Source organism: Lissotriton vulgaris, chromosome 2_1 (assembly GCF_964263255.1).
Source record: "Lissotriton vulgaris chromosome 2_1, aLisVul1.2, whole genome shotgun sequence".
In the NCBI taxonomy this organism is placed as follows: Eukaryota; Metazoa; Chordata; class Amphibia; order Caudata; family Salamandridae; genus Lissotriton; species Lissotriton vulgaris.
In genome coordinates, this window is record NC_141687.1 from 424,008,489 (window position 1) to 424,021,771 (window position 13,283).

Consider the following 13,283-nt stretch of genomic DNA (forward strand, 5'->3'; position numbering starts at 1 on the left):
CTTGCCTCGCCGACAATGGCGATCTAGTTTGTTTTGGTGCCTCGGCTCCGCTTACAGCGATAAGATCCGCTGTGCGGTGAATGTTAAAAAACACAATTATTCGTGACACAAGTGACATTTTAAAAAGAGGATCAAGGTGCTCCCGGCTTCCGCCTCAGGAGGTAACAGGTTCCAATGAAACACTCTCGTTCAGTGTTTATATATCGGTGAGGGCGGGGGGCGTGGCCTCGGAGTGGGCGTGGCCTCTTGCCTCGCTGACAATGGCGATCTAGTTTGTTTTGGTGCCTCGGCTCCGCTTACAGCGATAAGATCCACTATGCGGTGCGCTCGTAGTACAAACAGGTAAATTCTGAGGTGCCAGGAAACAGCGTGAATGTTAAAAAACACAATTATTCGTGACACAAGTGAAATTTTAAAAAGAGGATCAAGGTGCTCCCGGCTTCCGCCTCAGGAGGTAACAGGTTCCAATGAAACACTCTCGTTCAGTGTTTATATATCGGTGAGGGTTGGGGGCGTGGCCTCTGAGTGGGCGTGGCCTCTTGCCTCGCCGACAATGGCGATCTAGTTTGTTTTGGTGCCTCGGCTCCGCTTACAGCGATAAGATCCGCTGTGCGGTGCGCTCGTAGTACAAAGAGGTAAGTTCTGAGGTGCCAGGAAACAGTGTGAATGTTAAAAAACACAATTATTCGTGACACAAGTGAAATTTTAAAAAGAGGATCAAGGTGCTCCCGGCTTCCGCCTGAGGAGGTAACAGGTTCCAGGATTGGAGCCACATCTTGCATATCGAGCCACCGCAGAAGCCAAGCGAGTGTGACACGTCAGCTCACCATTTAAAAAAAAAAAAATTAGTAAGAAAAAAACTAAAATGAAAAACTGAAAAAACATGAGCAAGCTGAATGTAATTTAAGGTAAACCAAAGACAGACTCTGACAAACTCTAAAATCAAACAGTGAAGTATGTTCTACTGGCAATATAAGTGTAATGGATGATGATAAATCATGCTGGGATATTCGAAGAGGGGTAGGTAGAGTATCTCTATGGAGTCTATACACACACTTTCTGGCAAATTGAGGCAGTATTCACTAACGCCTGAAATAGGTAAAAGCTGGACAAAGGAGTACCTTAGGTATAAGGTTCACTGACAAATCCTTCCCTGAAATATAACTAAACAGATAAACTTTGCAGACGCCTTCTTTCCTCAGAATAATTATCTATAGCACCAAACGAATGCATTGGTTTTAAGTTGTTAACATGTGTTGTCTGTCGAACCTTAGAACCCAAAGGAGTTTATCAGCTAGGATCAAATAAACTCTAAATCTAATTACATAAAGCAATTCTAGGCCTTTCTTGTCCTATTGTTGGTGAACTCAATTTAAGGCCAATATTGGGGGGGGGGGAGGTAATTCTTTGTTTAAAACAGATTTTGTCCTGACCAATGAGTCCAACATTCCTAATATCAATGTGGCACAAAAAGGCAAGAGATTAAATTCAGTTCCAGATACCAGACTCGGAAAAACACTACGTGGTAGAGCAAACAATGATAAATTACCAGGAGAATTACATGTTAAACGCCAAGTCAGACACAATTGTTAGCCCAACAACGCATCTCAAACAATATTAAATTTATAACCAACGCTACTGCATTTTATAATGACTGGATTGCCCATGCATTAGTATTTTATATAAAGGAGACTAAATGAGTTGGAAAATGGGGGAGGAGGGGTTAGTAAATTGTTGTGCACATGTGCCTAAAATAAGCTGCCATTTTACAAATAGGTAGATAAAGTTAGCACCAAAGTATTAAGCACAACATATGCTGTGGTGGTGAGAAAAGTGTATTGTGTTTGCTAAGTGTATCAAAGTCAAGAAAACTCGGTCCTTGGGTGTCTGGTTTACAAAAAATATAGAACATTTGGCCCAAAACTTTCAATTCTAACAAGTATAATATTTCTGCAAAATATATTATATTAGGATTGTTTTTGTGCAAATTAAAGCGTGTCCATTGTCCTGCAATGAGCACAGAGTGCACCGCCCTAACAAGCTTACTTCTCCCATTCTAAATCTCAGTTAATTCAACTAAATGTCATGGTTTCCAGTCAACAGTTTCTGTCACCGGCTTTAGGGGGTCAGTGGGCTAGTGTCTATTTTCTAATAGTTCTTCTGCTAGTCCTCAGCGCTTGCTGTTGCACCTTGGAAGAAACCATTGCTGATTTCTGAGGTGCAGACTTTGAGGCTACTGTCCTACTTTCCAAGATGGTAGAGTTGACAGACGATCTTAAAGTCATTTTCCTGAGACTCTCTACTCTCTGTGATGTAGTCACAATTGACCCTGCTTGATTAGGCCTCCTTTCAATAGATTTATGCTTAGTTAATCTATGTTGTATAGTTTGAACAGAGGTCCTTGGGGTGAAGGAAGACTGTTTCTTTTTTGCCCTTTTCTTCGATTGCGTTTTCAGTCTGGGGGAAATCTCACCCAAGCCATTTTTCAAAGACTTGGGTCTGGAAATAATTGTGAACATGGAGGTTTCTCCTTTTTTCCCACTCTGGTCTACCATGGAATTTTTTTTCTGACGCAGATGGCACTTGACCGAAGTTTCAGAGGCCTTTGAAGTTCTGCTTTCCAATGTCAATAACTGACGAGTGCCCTCCAATGTAGTCGATCTGGCATTCAGTGGAGAAAGAACAGGATTTCTGTGAGGTTTCAACGCATTTTCTGGTGACCCTGTACAATTAGACGATCCATCAGCTTTAACACCTAGATTCACATCCTTCTCTTCACCGTAAACCATTGGAGATGAGCCGTGGAAAGACTTTTTGGAAGAAATGCCTTCTGTCCGTACATCATCCATTTTTGCCATATTAACATCCAGGCTGAGACTTCTGAAGAGCTGCCTGACACAAGGGTGTCTCTTTGTTCTCCCTCTTAATGAGCTGCTGGGCTGCATTCTTAGGATCCGATTGGTGAGAGGGTCATAGTACTTTAGAGGACACTGTTTGTATTTGTACTTTACAGAGTTTTTGCTATCAGCAGAGTAGTGGCTTCTTGATGATCGAGTAATAACAGCTGGTTTTCCCCTACAAGGGTTTATATCTGGATGACAAAGGACATAGACCATATTTTTGGGCTGCACAGGACTCAATATTTTGGTGTATGCCTCAGGAAGTTTAAGGGCACAGAGCCTAGTTTTCATGTCTGGAGTCTTTTCATTAGCCTGCCAATCAAAAACGGTTTGCCTGTCTGAAAACAAAGAGCCCTGGCGTATGACTCTTCGTTTGACCACAGGGTAGTTAACCAAACTAGTTTGGGTCCCATGACTAACCTTGACAGCTTGGCATCTTGATGCAAGACGCCAGGTCCTTTTAGCCGGGATCCTAACTGTTGATGGCTTGCATAGAGTATCTGAGGTAACAGAAAGGTGCAAAGAACCGGGAGCTTCACTCACATCATCACTGACTGTTGGCAGTATTTTAGCTGATGCAGTGTCAAGGAAACTACTTGTAACACGCGCACTTCCTTCCAATCTTGGCTTCTTGATTCTACAATTGTTCTTTTCCCGAGCATCAGTCATAGAATCACTGTCAAAGTAACAATGGAAGCGACCTTCTCTGAAGTCTCGGACTAGAGCTTCAATTTTTAGATCATCCTCATACATTACCTGTGACCAAGTTTTACCAACAAAGGAAGGAGGCACATGTGGCAGGGCTGGAAGAACAGTTTCATCCTTGTGTGTATATTTGTTTGGTTTTATTTCTATAGCTTCGTCTGCTCGACATGCATTAAGAACAGAACTGAGGTGGGTTTTGTAGTTCTCATCCTCCAGAGGCACGTTGGCCTCTTTGAGAAAATCTAGGTCTTTTACATCAATCCTGGCTTGATTAACTCCTGACTCGATTGGTGCTTCAACACTGAAACTCATGTCAGAACACTCGGTATATACATCATCTAGAAGTGGCTTGAGCTGGATAGGAGAATGAGCCTCCTCTTCTTGAAAAGAGGATGTTGCCGGAAGGATTCCATAGCAGTGTTTCAAAATAACTTCTTCAATGGTTGCATCAACTGATGCTCCATGATTACTGATCCACTCAATATCTTTACTTTCGCTTTGGCCAACTTTCCATTCAAGGCTGGTGAAGGCAGTAGCAGGAATATCCCTGAGTTGAACATTAGAAAGTTCCCCCTGAGATTTTAAAGTAGCATGCTTCCAAACTGATAAACCTGAAGTCAAATTTAAAAAGCTGCCTTGGATCCCGCTAGATGTCACATGTGAAACCGAAGGTCTCTGTAGAGCACTGCACATCTCAACAGGATTAGGGCGGCACTTATCTGACAGTTCCACCTTACCTGGAGTGAATTTGCTACTGGTAATGCCATGTGACACGGTCCAACATGGATCTTTTTTTGCAGCTATTTGGCCACCAGGAGATTTTTGAGGTAAAGGGCAACAGGGAGTCCCAAAGGGTAACAAGTTCTTTGCAGTAAACAAGGTCTTTTTGTTAGCAGTCCTGACACAGTCTGTGGGCATACACTTTGTAATACTGCGCTGGATACACATCTCCTGCTGAGGGATTGCAGATCTGGGCTCTAGACCCTTCTCCGGTGTTTGAGTGGAAAGCTGTGAAACAGAGTTCCTGGTGAAACTGCTCTTTGTTCTACAAGGGCTGCTGGTGCCCGAGTCAGCCTCAGAATCAGAATCGATGGTAGAAATTTCTTTCTTGGTTCTGACTGTTTCCTTTTCTTCTTTTGGAAGACAACCAGCTGAAAGATCCGACAAATCCTCTCGAGGAGGAGGAAGAAACTGAGTATAAGGCAGGTCATCATGTGTTGGTCTGCAAAGAAAAATAAAAGCATTGATTGATTACAATGAAAATCACAAAAAATGCACTAAACATTCATACATAAGAAATGGTTTTTCCACAGGCATTATAAGTAATATTTTTTCCAATATGCTAAAGGAAAAAGTTACTTATCTTTGGTTATGCTCTTTCTGGTGGCTACTCATTTTCTAACCGCAGGTTATTCACCCAAGAATATCCCCCAGGTGTTAGACTGCATCCGGAGATTTTCGCAGCAGTGCTTCCATGCTAGGTCGTGTGGTGCGGCTCCACGATTGCTCCATACCACCCCGGAAGTGATGAAGTGGAGCCGCATATAAGTTTACTTCCTAAGCGCGGATGTCTAGTCTTTTCCTTTTCCATGTCCTAAGAAGCAAAGCATGAACAATTGCTGGATACAATGCGCTGAGTATTAACTTGGAATCTTTTATGTCTTAAAAGGAGGCTTGCCCACAGAATGGGGAGGTGGGTACAAAGTGAAGAATCTGTAGAGTATCCACCAGAAAGAGCATTATCAAATGTAAGAAACACATTCTTCTGATGGATGCTTTCCCGCCTTTGCATATATATCAAAGCAATACTCCTGAAAGGCGGAAGGTCTGTGAGTAAACTCAAACCAAAAAGTATTGCCGAACCGAGTGGGCGAAGTGTCCTTTCCCACCTAACCTGGCTGCCAAGGAGGTAGTGCTTCGTGAACGTATGCTCAAACACCCATGTTTCAGCCTGGCAGATGTCAAGGACTGGAACCCCTCATGGCACACAGTGGTAGCAGCCTAGACCCTGTTAGAAAGGGATCTTATATCTTACAGGGGCTTCTTCTTGGCTAGTGTGTAGCAGACCTTAGTGCAAAGGACTAGCCACACAAAGCCCTATTCCAATGATCTATGCAAAAGCTTTAGACGAAGCCTCTACTTGTTCCTGTGGTGAGGGACCGCAGGCTGGTGGAGAAATTGACTAGGTCAAAACAAGTCTTGGGTTGCATATGTTCTGTTTCAGACAGTACCTGGCTTGGCAGTTCGGGCTGGATGTTCCTACAGGAACAGAATTAAGGCTGATTTGCATATGGTAGGGTCTAATTTGAGATGGCATGGTGAGCAAAAAATCTATGAATTGGAATGCTACCATGAGCGATTACCCGTGATTACTCTATTTACAAGCATTCTCCTCATCATCTTATGTGTTTTTATGTAACACTCTAGGCGGCCAAGAGTATGTTCAGACACAAGTCTCATACTCACTGTGCACACTGGAGCCAACCTGTACTTGACTGAGGCCCAAACAGGCCAAAATCACGCTTCGGTTGCTGGCATTCCAGATCAGAGAGGACCTGTCTTGGCAGTTTGGGCTGCAGAGTTCTTATTAGAGCAGGACCAAGGCATATTTGCATATGGCTGTGTCTAACTTGAGGTAAAATTGTGGGCAAAAAACAATGGCTGGAATGCTACCCAGAGTAATGGCAGTGGTTAGACTATTTGCAGGTAATCTTACTATCAACTTTTGAGTGTTTCATGTAATGCCCTAGGTGGCCAAGAACATAACCAGACATGGGCTCCGTGCTTACTGTGCTGCTGGAACCTGCATGCACCCGACTGAAAAGGTCAAACTAGGCCGAAACAGTTCTTGGGCGACTTGTCTTTCGGATCAGAGAGGACTTGGCAATTTGGGCAGGACTGGCAGTACTGCAGCAGGGCCAAGGCTGATTTGCAAATGGCTGGGTCTAATCTGAGATGGCATGGTGGGCAAAAAAAAGTGGGGTGATATGCTACCCCAACAGATTGCCAGTAGTTAGACATCACATTTTCTGTATTAGAATAATGGATAGCCCAATATGGATGGAGTCAAAACTTTAGGTAAGAAGACCACCTGAGTGCCTGCTGTTAATGACTCGACGAGCTGATGTAATGGCAACGGGGAATACTTTCTTCAATAACAGGAGACACAGTGAGCAGTTATGAATCGGCTTGAAGAGCACACAGATGCGGAATGTAAAGACTAGGTGGAGGTCCTTGTTAGACCTGGCATCTTTGGCGTGGTTTCCCCAGTCTTTTTGCCTCTACGTCCTGTATTTTTCACGCTGTGCTGGATTTCGTTTTTGCTGGTTTAGATGCTATGGGCACTTTGCCACTGCTGATCAGTGTCAAAGTGCAAATGCTCGCTGTGTAAATTATGATTGAGAGAATTCCAAAAGACCCAGGGAGCAGACCGGGTCAAGCACTCAAGATCCTATAGTTCACAATTTAGGGTGGTGCAAACTACTTCCTACACCTGCTACCAATAGGTGTATAAATCAGAAATATGCAAACAGAAAATGGAAGGTGCACACAATTAGAGTAAAAAAAACCAGTAATATGTTAAATATCTTCTTCTTTATTTAGTGGTATTCATTAGACATAGGCACAGCCAACGTGTTTCGTTCCATTTGCCTTTAAGGAACTTCGTCAGGGCAAAGAGATATGATGTATAATTCAGTGCTGTCATCAAAATTGGACAAGGATATGAGGATCAAAAAGAACAGCTACCAGTAGTGGGTCAAAATAATGTGACCTGTAGAGACGGTGCCATCACTGAGTGAGAAAAGTCCAGTTGCGATTCTGTAGATGTATTCCAAGTACGCCAAGGCTGACTGGTGTTAAATAAAGGATCAGATGGAGAGTATAGCTGAATTGTCACTCCACGGGAGGTCTAGTGGGTCCCGTGGGGAAGTTTTCTTTATTTCTCTAAACCTTGTTCTCCGGGAAGGGCCAAATGTAGAGGCGTGTCCGCCACCACTCTGTATAGTAGTACGGTGTTCGTGGCAATAACCACGGAGCACCTCTGATAAGGTGCTTCAGTCCCGTAAATCCGTTTTTCGTGGCGTCCCGGAGAGAACAAGGTTTAGAGAAATAAAGAAAACTTCCCCACGGGACCCACTAGACCTCCCGTGGAGTGACAATTCAGCTATACTCTCCATCTGATCCTTTATTTAACACCAGTCAGCCTTGGCGTACTTGGAATACATCTACAGGATCGCAACTGGACTTTTCTCACTCAGGGATGACACCGTCTCTACAGGTCACATTATTTTGACCCACAACTGGTAGCTGTTCTTTTTGATCCTCATATCCTTGTCCAATTTTGATGACAGCACTGAATTATACATCATATCTCTTTGTCCTGACGAAGTTCCTTAAAGGCAAATGGAACGAAACGCGTTGGCTGTGCCTATGTCTAATGAATACCACTAAATAAAGAAGAAGATATTTAACATATTTATGCCTTTTTTTACTCTAATTGTGTGCACCTTCCATTTTCTGTTTGTAAATTATGATTGAGATTGGTAATCCAAGATTGGCATATTTGTATCATCAAGAAGTCCCTAGTAAAGTGCACTGAGTGTGCCAGGGCTGGTGATACAAATGCTACTAGTGGGCTTGCAGCACTGATTGTGCCACCCACATGAGCAGCCCTAAAATAGCGTCTCAGGCCTGCCACCGCAGTGCCTGTGTGCAGTCTGTGAACTGCCACGTCCTCCAGGTCAGTGTCCCCACAGACCAGGCCCTACCCTTCACTTTATGTACACATTGGTCACCCCTATGGAAGGCCCAAGGTACCCCCTTGGGCAGGGTGTAGTGCATGTGAAAGGTAGAGTATGTACTAGTGCAGGTGACATGCTCTGGTAGTGAATGACAGCCATTTTCGTTTTTTACTATTGTAAGGCTACCTTGCTCATAGGCTATCATTGGGAATGCTGGCTACAGTGGCTACCAGCATATCTTCCCATAGGAGCAAGGTAGGACATAAACGTCTGGTATCCCTGAACTCAGAATTTAATAACACATCTTTTAGAAAAGGTTGTTTTTAAATCCTGTGTTTGAGAACAGCACTTCAGGCTCAAGGCCTGGCAGCAACCATTCCAGCCGGGGTCTGACCCCAGAGGAAATAGAAGAGAACCAAAAAGTGAGAGACCATGAACTTGAAATCATGAGAATAAAAATTAAGCAATTGGAAGTAGAGAAAGAAAAGGCAGCGGAGAAGAGCAAATATGCCAGTGCCCTGGAAGAAAAGAAATTGCTTTTGGCTCATGAGTTGAGCATGAGAGAACTGGATATGAAGGCCAAGCAGATGGATGCTAGTTCAAATGGTGGCAGCCCCCAGCTAGTGCCAGGGGGTAAAGTATATATTCTTAAGGATTTGGTCCAGAATTATAATAGGAGTGGGGATATTTATGCCTAGTTTACTTCTTATGAAATTGCATTGAGAATGAATGGTGTGCCTGAACAGCATTGGGGGGCGGGCCTGTGGAAACATTTTGAGGCTTCTGGGAGGAGTACTCTAGAGCCCTTAGAATTAGCAGGTACCATGACCTACCCCAATATGAAGGAGGCCCTATGTCTCAGGTATGGACTTACTCCAGAGCAGTACAGACTGTAGTTTAGAAATTCTAAGAAGAGAGAGTCTTAGGATGGAGTGTGTGAATTTGTACTCGCGTGTACGCGAAGGTTGGATGAAGGGTAGCAAAGTAACTGATTATAAGGGGTTATTGCATTTAATTAGTTGGGAGCACTTGAGTAGCCTTTGTGTTCCAGAGCTGCGCCAGCATCTTTTAGAAAACATGCTGACAGACTCCATTGAACTTGCTAAGGAAGCAGATCGCTGGACCAGTACCAGGGTCCACAGTGGAATTGTGGGTACCACAGCCAAAGGTGGGCAGGGTCCCCAGCCGAAGAGTGGGGGGAACAAGGGTAACCAAAAGGAGTTCTGTCAAGGGCCCCAAAATAGTTCCCAGGGAAAGGAGTCCCGACCCCCCAAACGCAAACAGCCATGGTCCCCTAGGGTCAGGAGGGATAACAGAGGTCCAACCACCTGCTATCACTGCAATGAGGTGGGACATGTTATCAATAGGTGCCCTAAGAAATCTCCAGCACCCACAGGTGCTCCAGCCCCAGGGTTAGCAAGTGTAGCTTTGGGAGGGGATTTGATTTCCAGTGGGGAGGAGGGATTAGCAGTCATGACCCTCGTCTCTCTAGAGACCAAGAGATTGTCCAGGATACCTCTCTGCCCCTTAACACTAAGAAACACAGGCAGAAGGTGACCATCAATGGGAGGAGGTAGAGGCTCTGAACGGCACAGGAGCCAGCATGACATCCGTTAGGTGTCAGTGGGTGTCTGAAGAGCAGGTCATTCCCAATGTACTCCACGCAGTAATTGCAGCTGACAGCTCATGGCGCCTCTGCAGAGCGGCACGGGATCCCTTTAAGTGGAGGGGGGTCTCTGGTCTCTTGGAAGTTGTTGTAAGTGAAGCCTTGCCTGTAGACTGTCTGCTAGGTAATGACCTGCAGAGTTCCCATGGAAGAATGTGGAACACCAGACTCATCTGGAGATGTTGGGTTTGCCTGCATTGATCTGCGTGACCACGCGGGCTATGGCAGCCGTTAAGGGTGATTCAGCAGGACTGGAGCCTGAAACAGAGACCCATGAACCTGCCAGGAGAGGAAGAGGCAGGGGTAGCGGGAAACCCGCCCCGCCTGTTCCCAATGCCCAGGAAGGAGCTGAACCTGAGGGGGATGCCCTGGAACCTACCGGGGAACAGGTGGCCAAACTGGGGGACCTACCTGAGCTGACCCATTGGCAGCAAGAAGGTGGCCCCTCCAGGGAGGAATTCTGCAAGGCGCAGAAAGAGTGCCTTTCCCTCACTGGTGTGCGGCAACAGGCTGCAGACCAGGCAGCAGGTGGAGAGTCCAAGGATCATCTCATTTACTGGGAAGATGAGTTGTTGTATAGTGAGCCTAAGTTCGCTGAGCCCGGTGCAGCCCGTGTGTTGGTGGTACCCGAGCGCTTCAGGAATTCCTAATGGGTCTGGCTCATGACGTGCCTCTCACAGGACATCTGGGACAAGACAAGACCTTCCAAAGGCTTGTCACCCACGTCTACTGGCCCCAGATGAAGAAGCACATTGGTACCTTTTGTAGATCTTGCCAAACATGTCAGGCCAGTGGCAAGAGCGGAGGGAAGTGCAAGGCCCCCCTCCAACCCTTTCCTATGGTAAGCACCCCTTTCGAGGAGGTGGGCATCGACATTGTGGGGGGCCCCTGGACCCCAAAACTGCCTTAGAAAACAGGTTCATCCTGGTCTTGGTTTACCATGCCACCAGGTACCCAGAAACTGTCCCTCTCAGGACAATCACAGCCCCCGTGGTGGGCCGTGCATTGATGGGGCTCTTTTCCCATGTGGCGTTCCCCAGAGAGGTGGTCTCCGACCGGGGTACCAACTTCATCTCTAGGTGCATGAAGTCTCTGTGGGAGGAGTGTGGGGTAACTTATAAGTTCACCACTCCTTACCACCCTCAAGGAAATGGGTTGGTTGAAACGTTCAACCGCACCCTGAAAGGTATGATTATGGGCCTAGCGCAGCCCATGAGACGGAAGTGGGACGTCTTTCTACCATGCCTGTTGTTTGCCTACAGGGAGGTGCCTCAGAAGTCCTTAGGGTTCAGTCCCTTTGAACTCCTGTATGGCCACCCTGTTAGAGGACCCCTCACACTGGTGAAGGAGGGGTGGGAGAAATCCCGTGGGAAACCCCCCAGGATGTGTTCAGCTATGTGCTGGCCTTCTGCAAACGGACACAACGCTTCAGGAAGCTCGCTCAGGAGAACCTAGAAGCTATCCAGGAAGAAATGAAAAGATGGTACGACCAGAATACCACCCTGGTGTAATTTCAACCTGGGCAGAAAGTGTGGGTGATGGCGCCAGTGGAGCCTTGTGCGCTCCAAGACAAGTGGACTGGGCCTTACGAGGAGGTGGAGCGCAAGAGCGAAGTAACCTACCTGGTTAACTTGAAGACTCCCAGGCAGCCCCTGAGAGTCTTGCATGTGAACCTCCTCAAACTGCAATTTGAGAGGTCTGAAGTGACAATGCTCCGGCTTCAGATGCTGGAATGGAAGAGGAAAGTGACCCTCTTCCTGACCTCCTGGCAGCCAAGGAGCAAGACGGGTCAGTGGATGGTGTGGTCCTCTCGCCCACCCTTACCCCAGAAGAGCAGAGGGACTGTCGCCAAGTGTTGGGTCAGTTTGCCTCCCTGTTCTCCCTGACCCCAGGTGTCGCCAATTGGTGCATCCATGATGTGGACACTGGAGATAGTCTGCCTGTGAAACAGAAATGTTACAGGGTAGCTGACAAGGTTAGGGCCAGCATCAAGGAAGAGTTTTCCAAGATGTTGGCGCTAGGGGTGATTGAGCCTTCCAGCAGCCCCTGGGCTAATCCAGTGGTCTTAGTGCCAAAAGCTGCTATGCCCGGTGCTACTCCAGAACTCCGGTTTTGTGTGGACTACTGTGGGCTCAATGCGTTCACGAAGACTGACGCACACCCCATCCCCAGAGCTGATGAGCTTGTGGTTGGATTTGGAGCAGCCCAGTTTCTCAGTACGAGAGAGGTCTGCCTTCTCAATGCCATAGGGGTACTTCCAGTTCAGTGCCATGCCCTTTCGGTTGATGAACGCCCCTGCCACATTCCAGAGACTGGTCAATCAGGTACTGACCGGGCTTGAAGAATTCAGCGCCGCATACTTGGATGACATTGCTGTGTTCAGCTCCACGTGGGAGGAACACTTGCAATACCTCTGTGAAGTGTTGAAGGCTCTGCAGAGGACAGGCCTCACTATCAAAGCCAGCAAGTGCCAGACAGGGCAGGCATCTGTGGTGTATTTGGGACACCAGGTGGGGAGCGGCCAGGTGGCGCCCCTACAGGGGAAGATTGATACCATTCTGGCTTGGGAGACCCCCTTCCCCTTGTCACCCCCCGCCCCCAGTCAGTTGGACCAAAACCTGTCAAACTTCTTTTGATGTCCTGACAACTGCCATGTGTACAACACTGGTGCTCAAGGCACCTGATTTTTCCAGTGAGTTTGTAGTGCAGACAGACGCTTCAGAGCATGGTGTGGGAGCAGTACTCTCACGGATCAACAACGAGGCCTAGGACCAACCTGTAGCTTTCATTAGTAGGAGGCTACTACCCAGGGAACAGAGGTGGAGTGCAATTGAAAGGGAAGTGTTACATCTTGTACTATTGTTTTGTATTTCTCTTTTAATTTAACTTGCCCTTTTAATTTGAGTGTGTACATTTAATCTGTAGCACATGCATTGCAGTTGCAGTGACATCATTTAGAATGTTCTTGAGGGATTCTTGATCTGGACCTCAGCTGAAACAGATGTACTATGCTCTTTGGAACAAACTGGATTTTCTACTTTCAGGGATTTTTGTATTTATTATTGGAATTTAACATTGGCGACGAGGATAACCTGTACCAGCTACACTCTGGAGCAGAGGAGCGGTACTACCAATTGGAATTATTTTAAATGGAGATTTTTGGTGTTTTTGTGACTTTTCCCTTCTTGTTTTAAAAAAGAACTACATGTATTTATTGATTGGGTTCTCGGGCGCTTTTATCTACTTCCTGGACATTGGAATTTGTTTTAA

At 46.2% G+C, this 13,283-nt stretch overlaps 1 protein-coding gene across 2 annotated transcripts in view; it reads right to left on the reverse strand.

Annotated features, from left to right (window-relative positions):
• Positions 1-1,715: 1,715 nt before the first annotated feature.
• ZDBF2 (zinc finger DBF-type containing 2) overlaps positions 1,716-13,283 on the reverse strand; it is a 166,243-nt gene continuing 154,675 nt past the window's right edge. For both annotated transcript variants that reach the window (XM_086955320.1, XM_086955322.1), the window contains one exon: positions 1,716-4,827. In XM_086955320.1, coding sequence (XP_086811446.1) covers positions 2,142-4,827 — 2,686 coding nt within the window. In that variant the 3' untranslated portion in view covers positions 1,716-2,141. The remainder of the gene's footprint in view (positions 4,828-13,283) is intronic.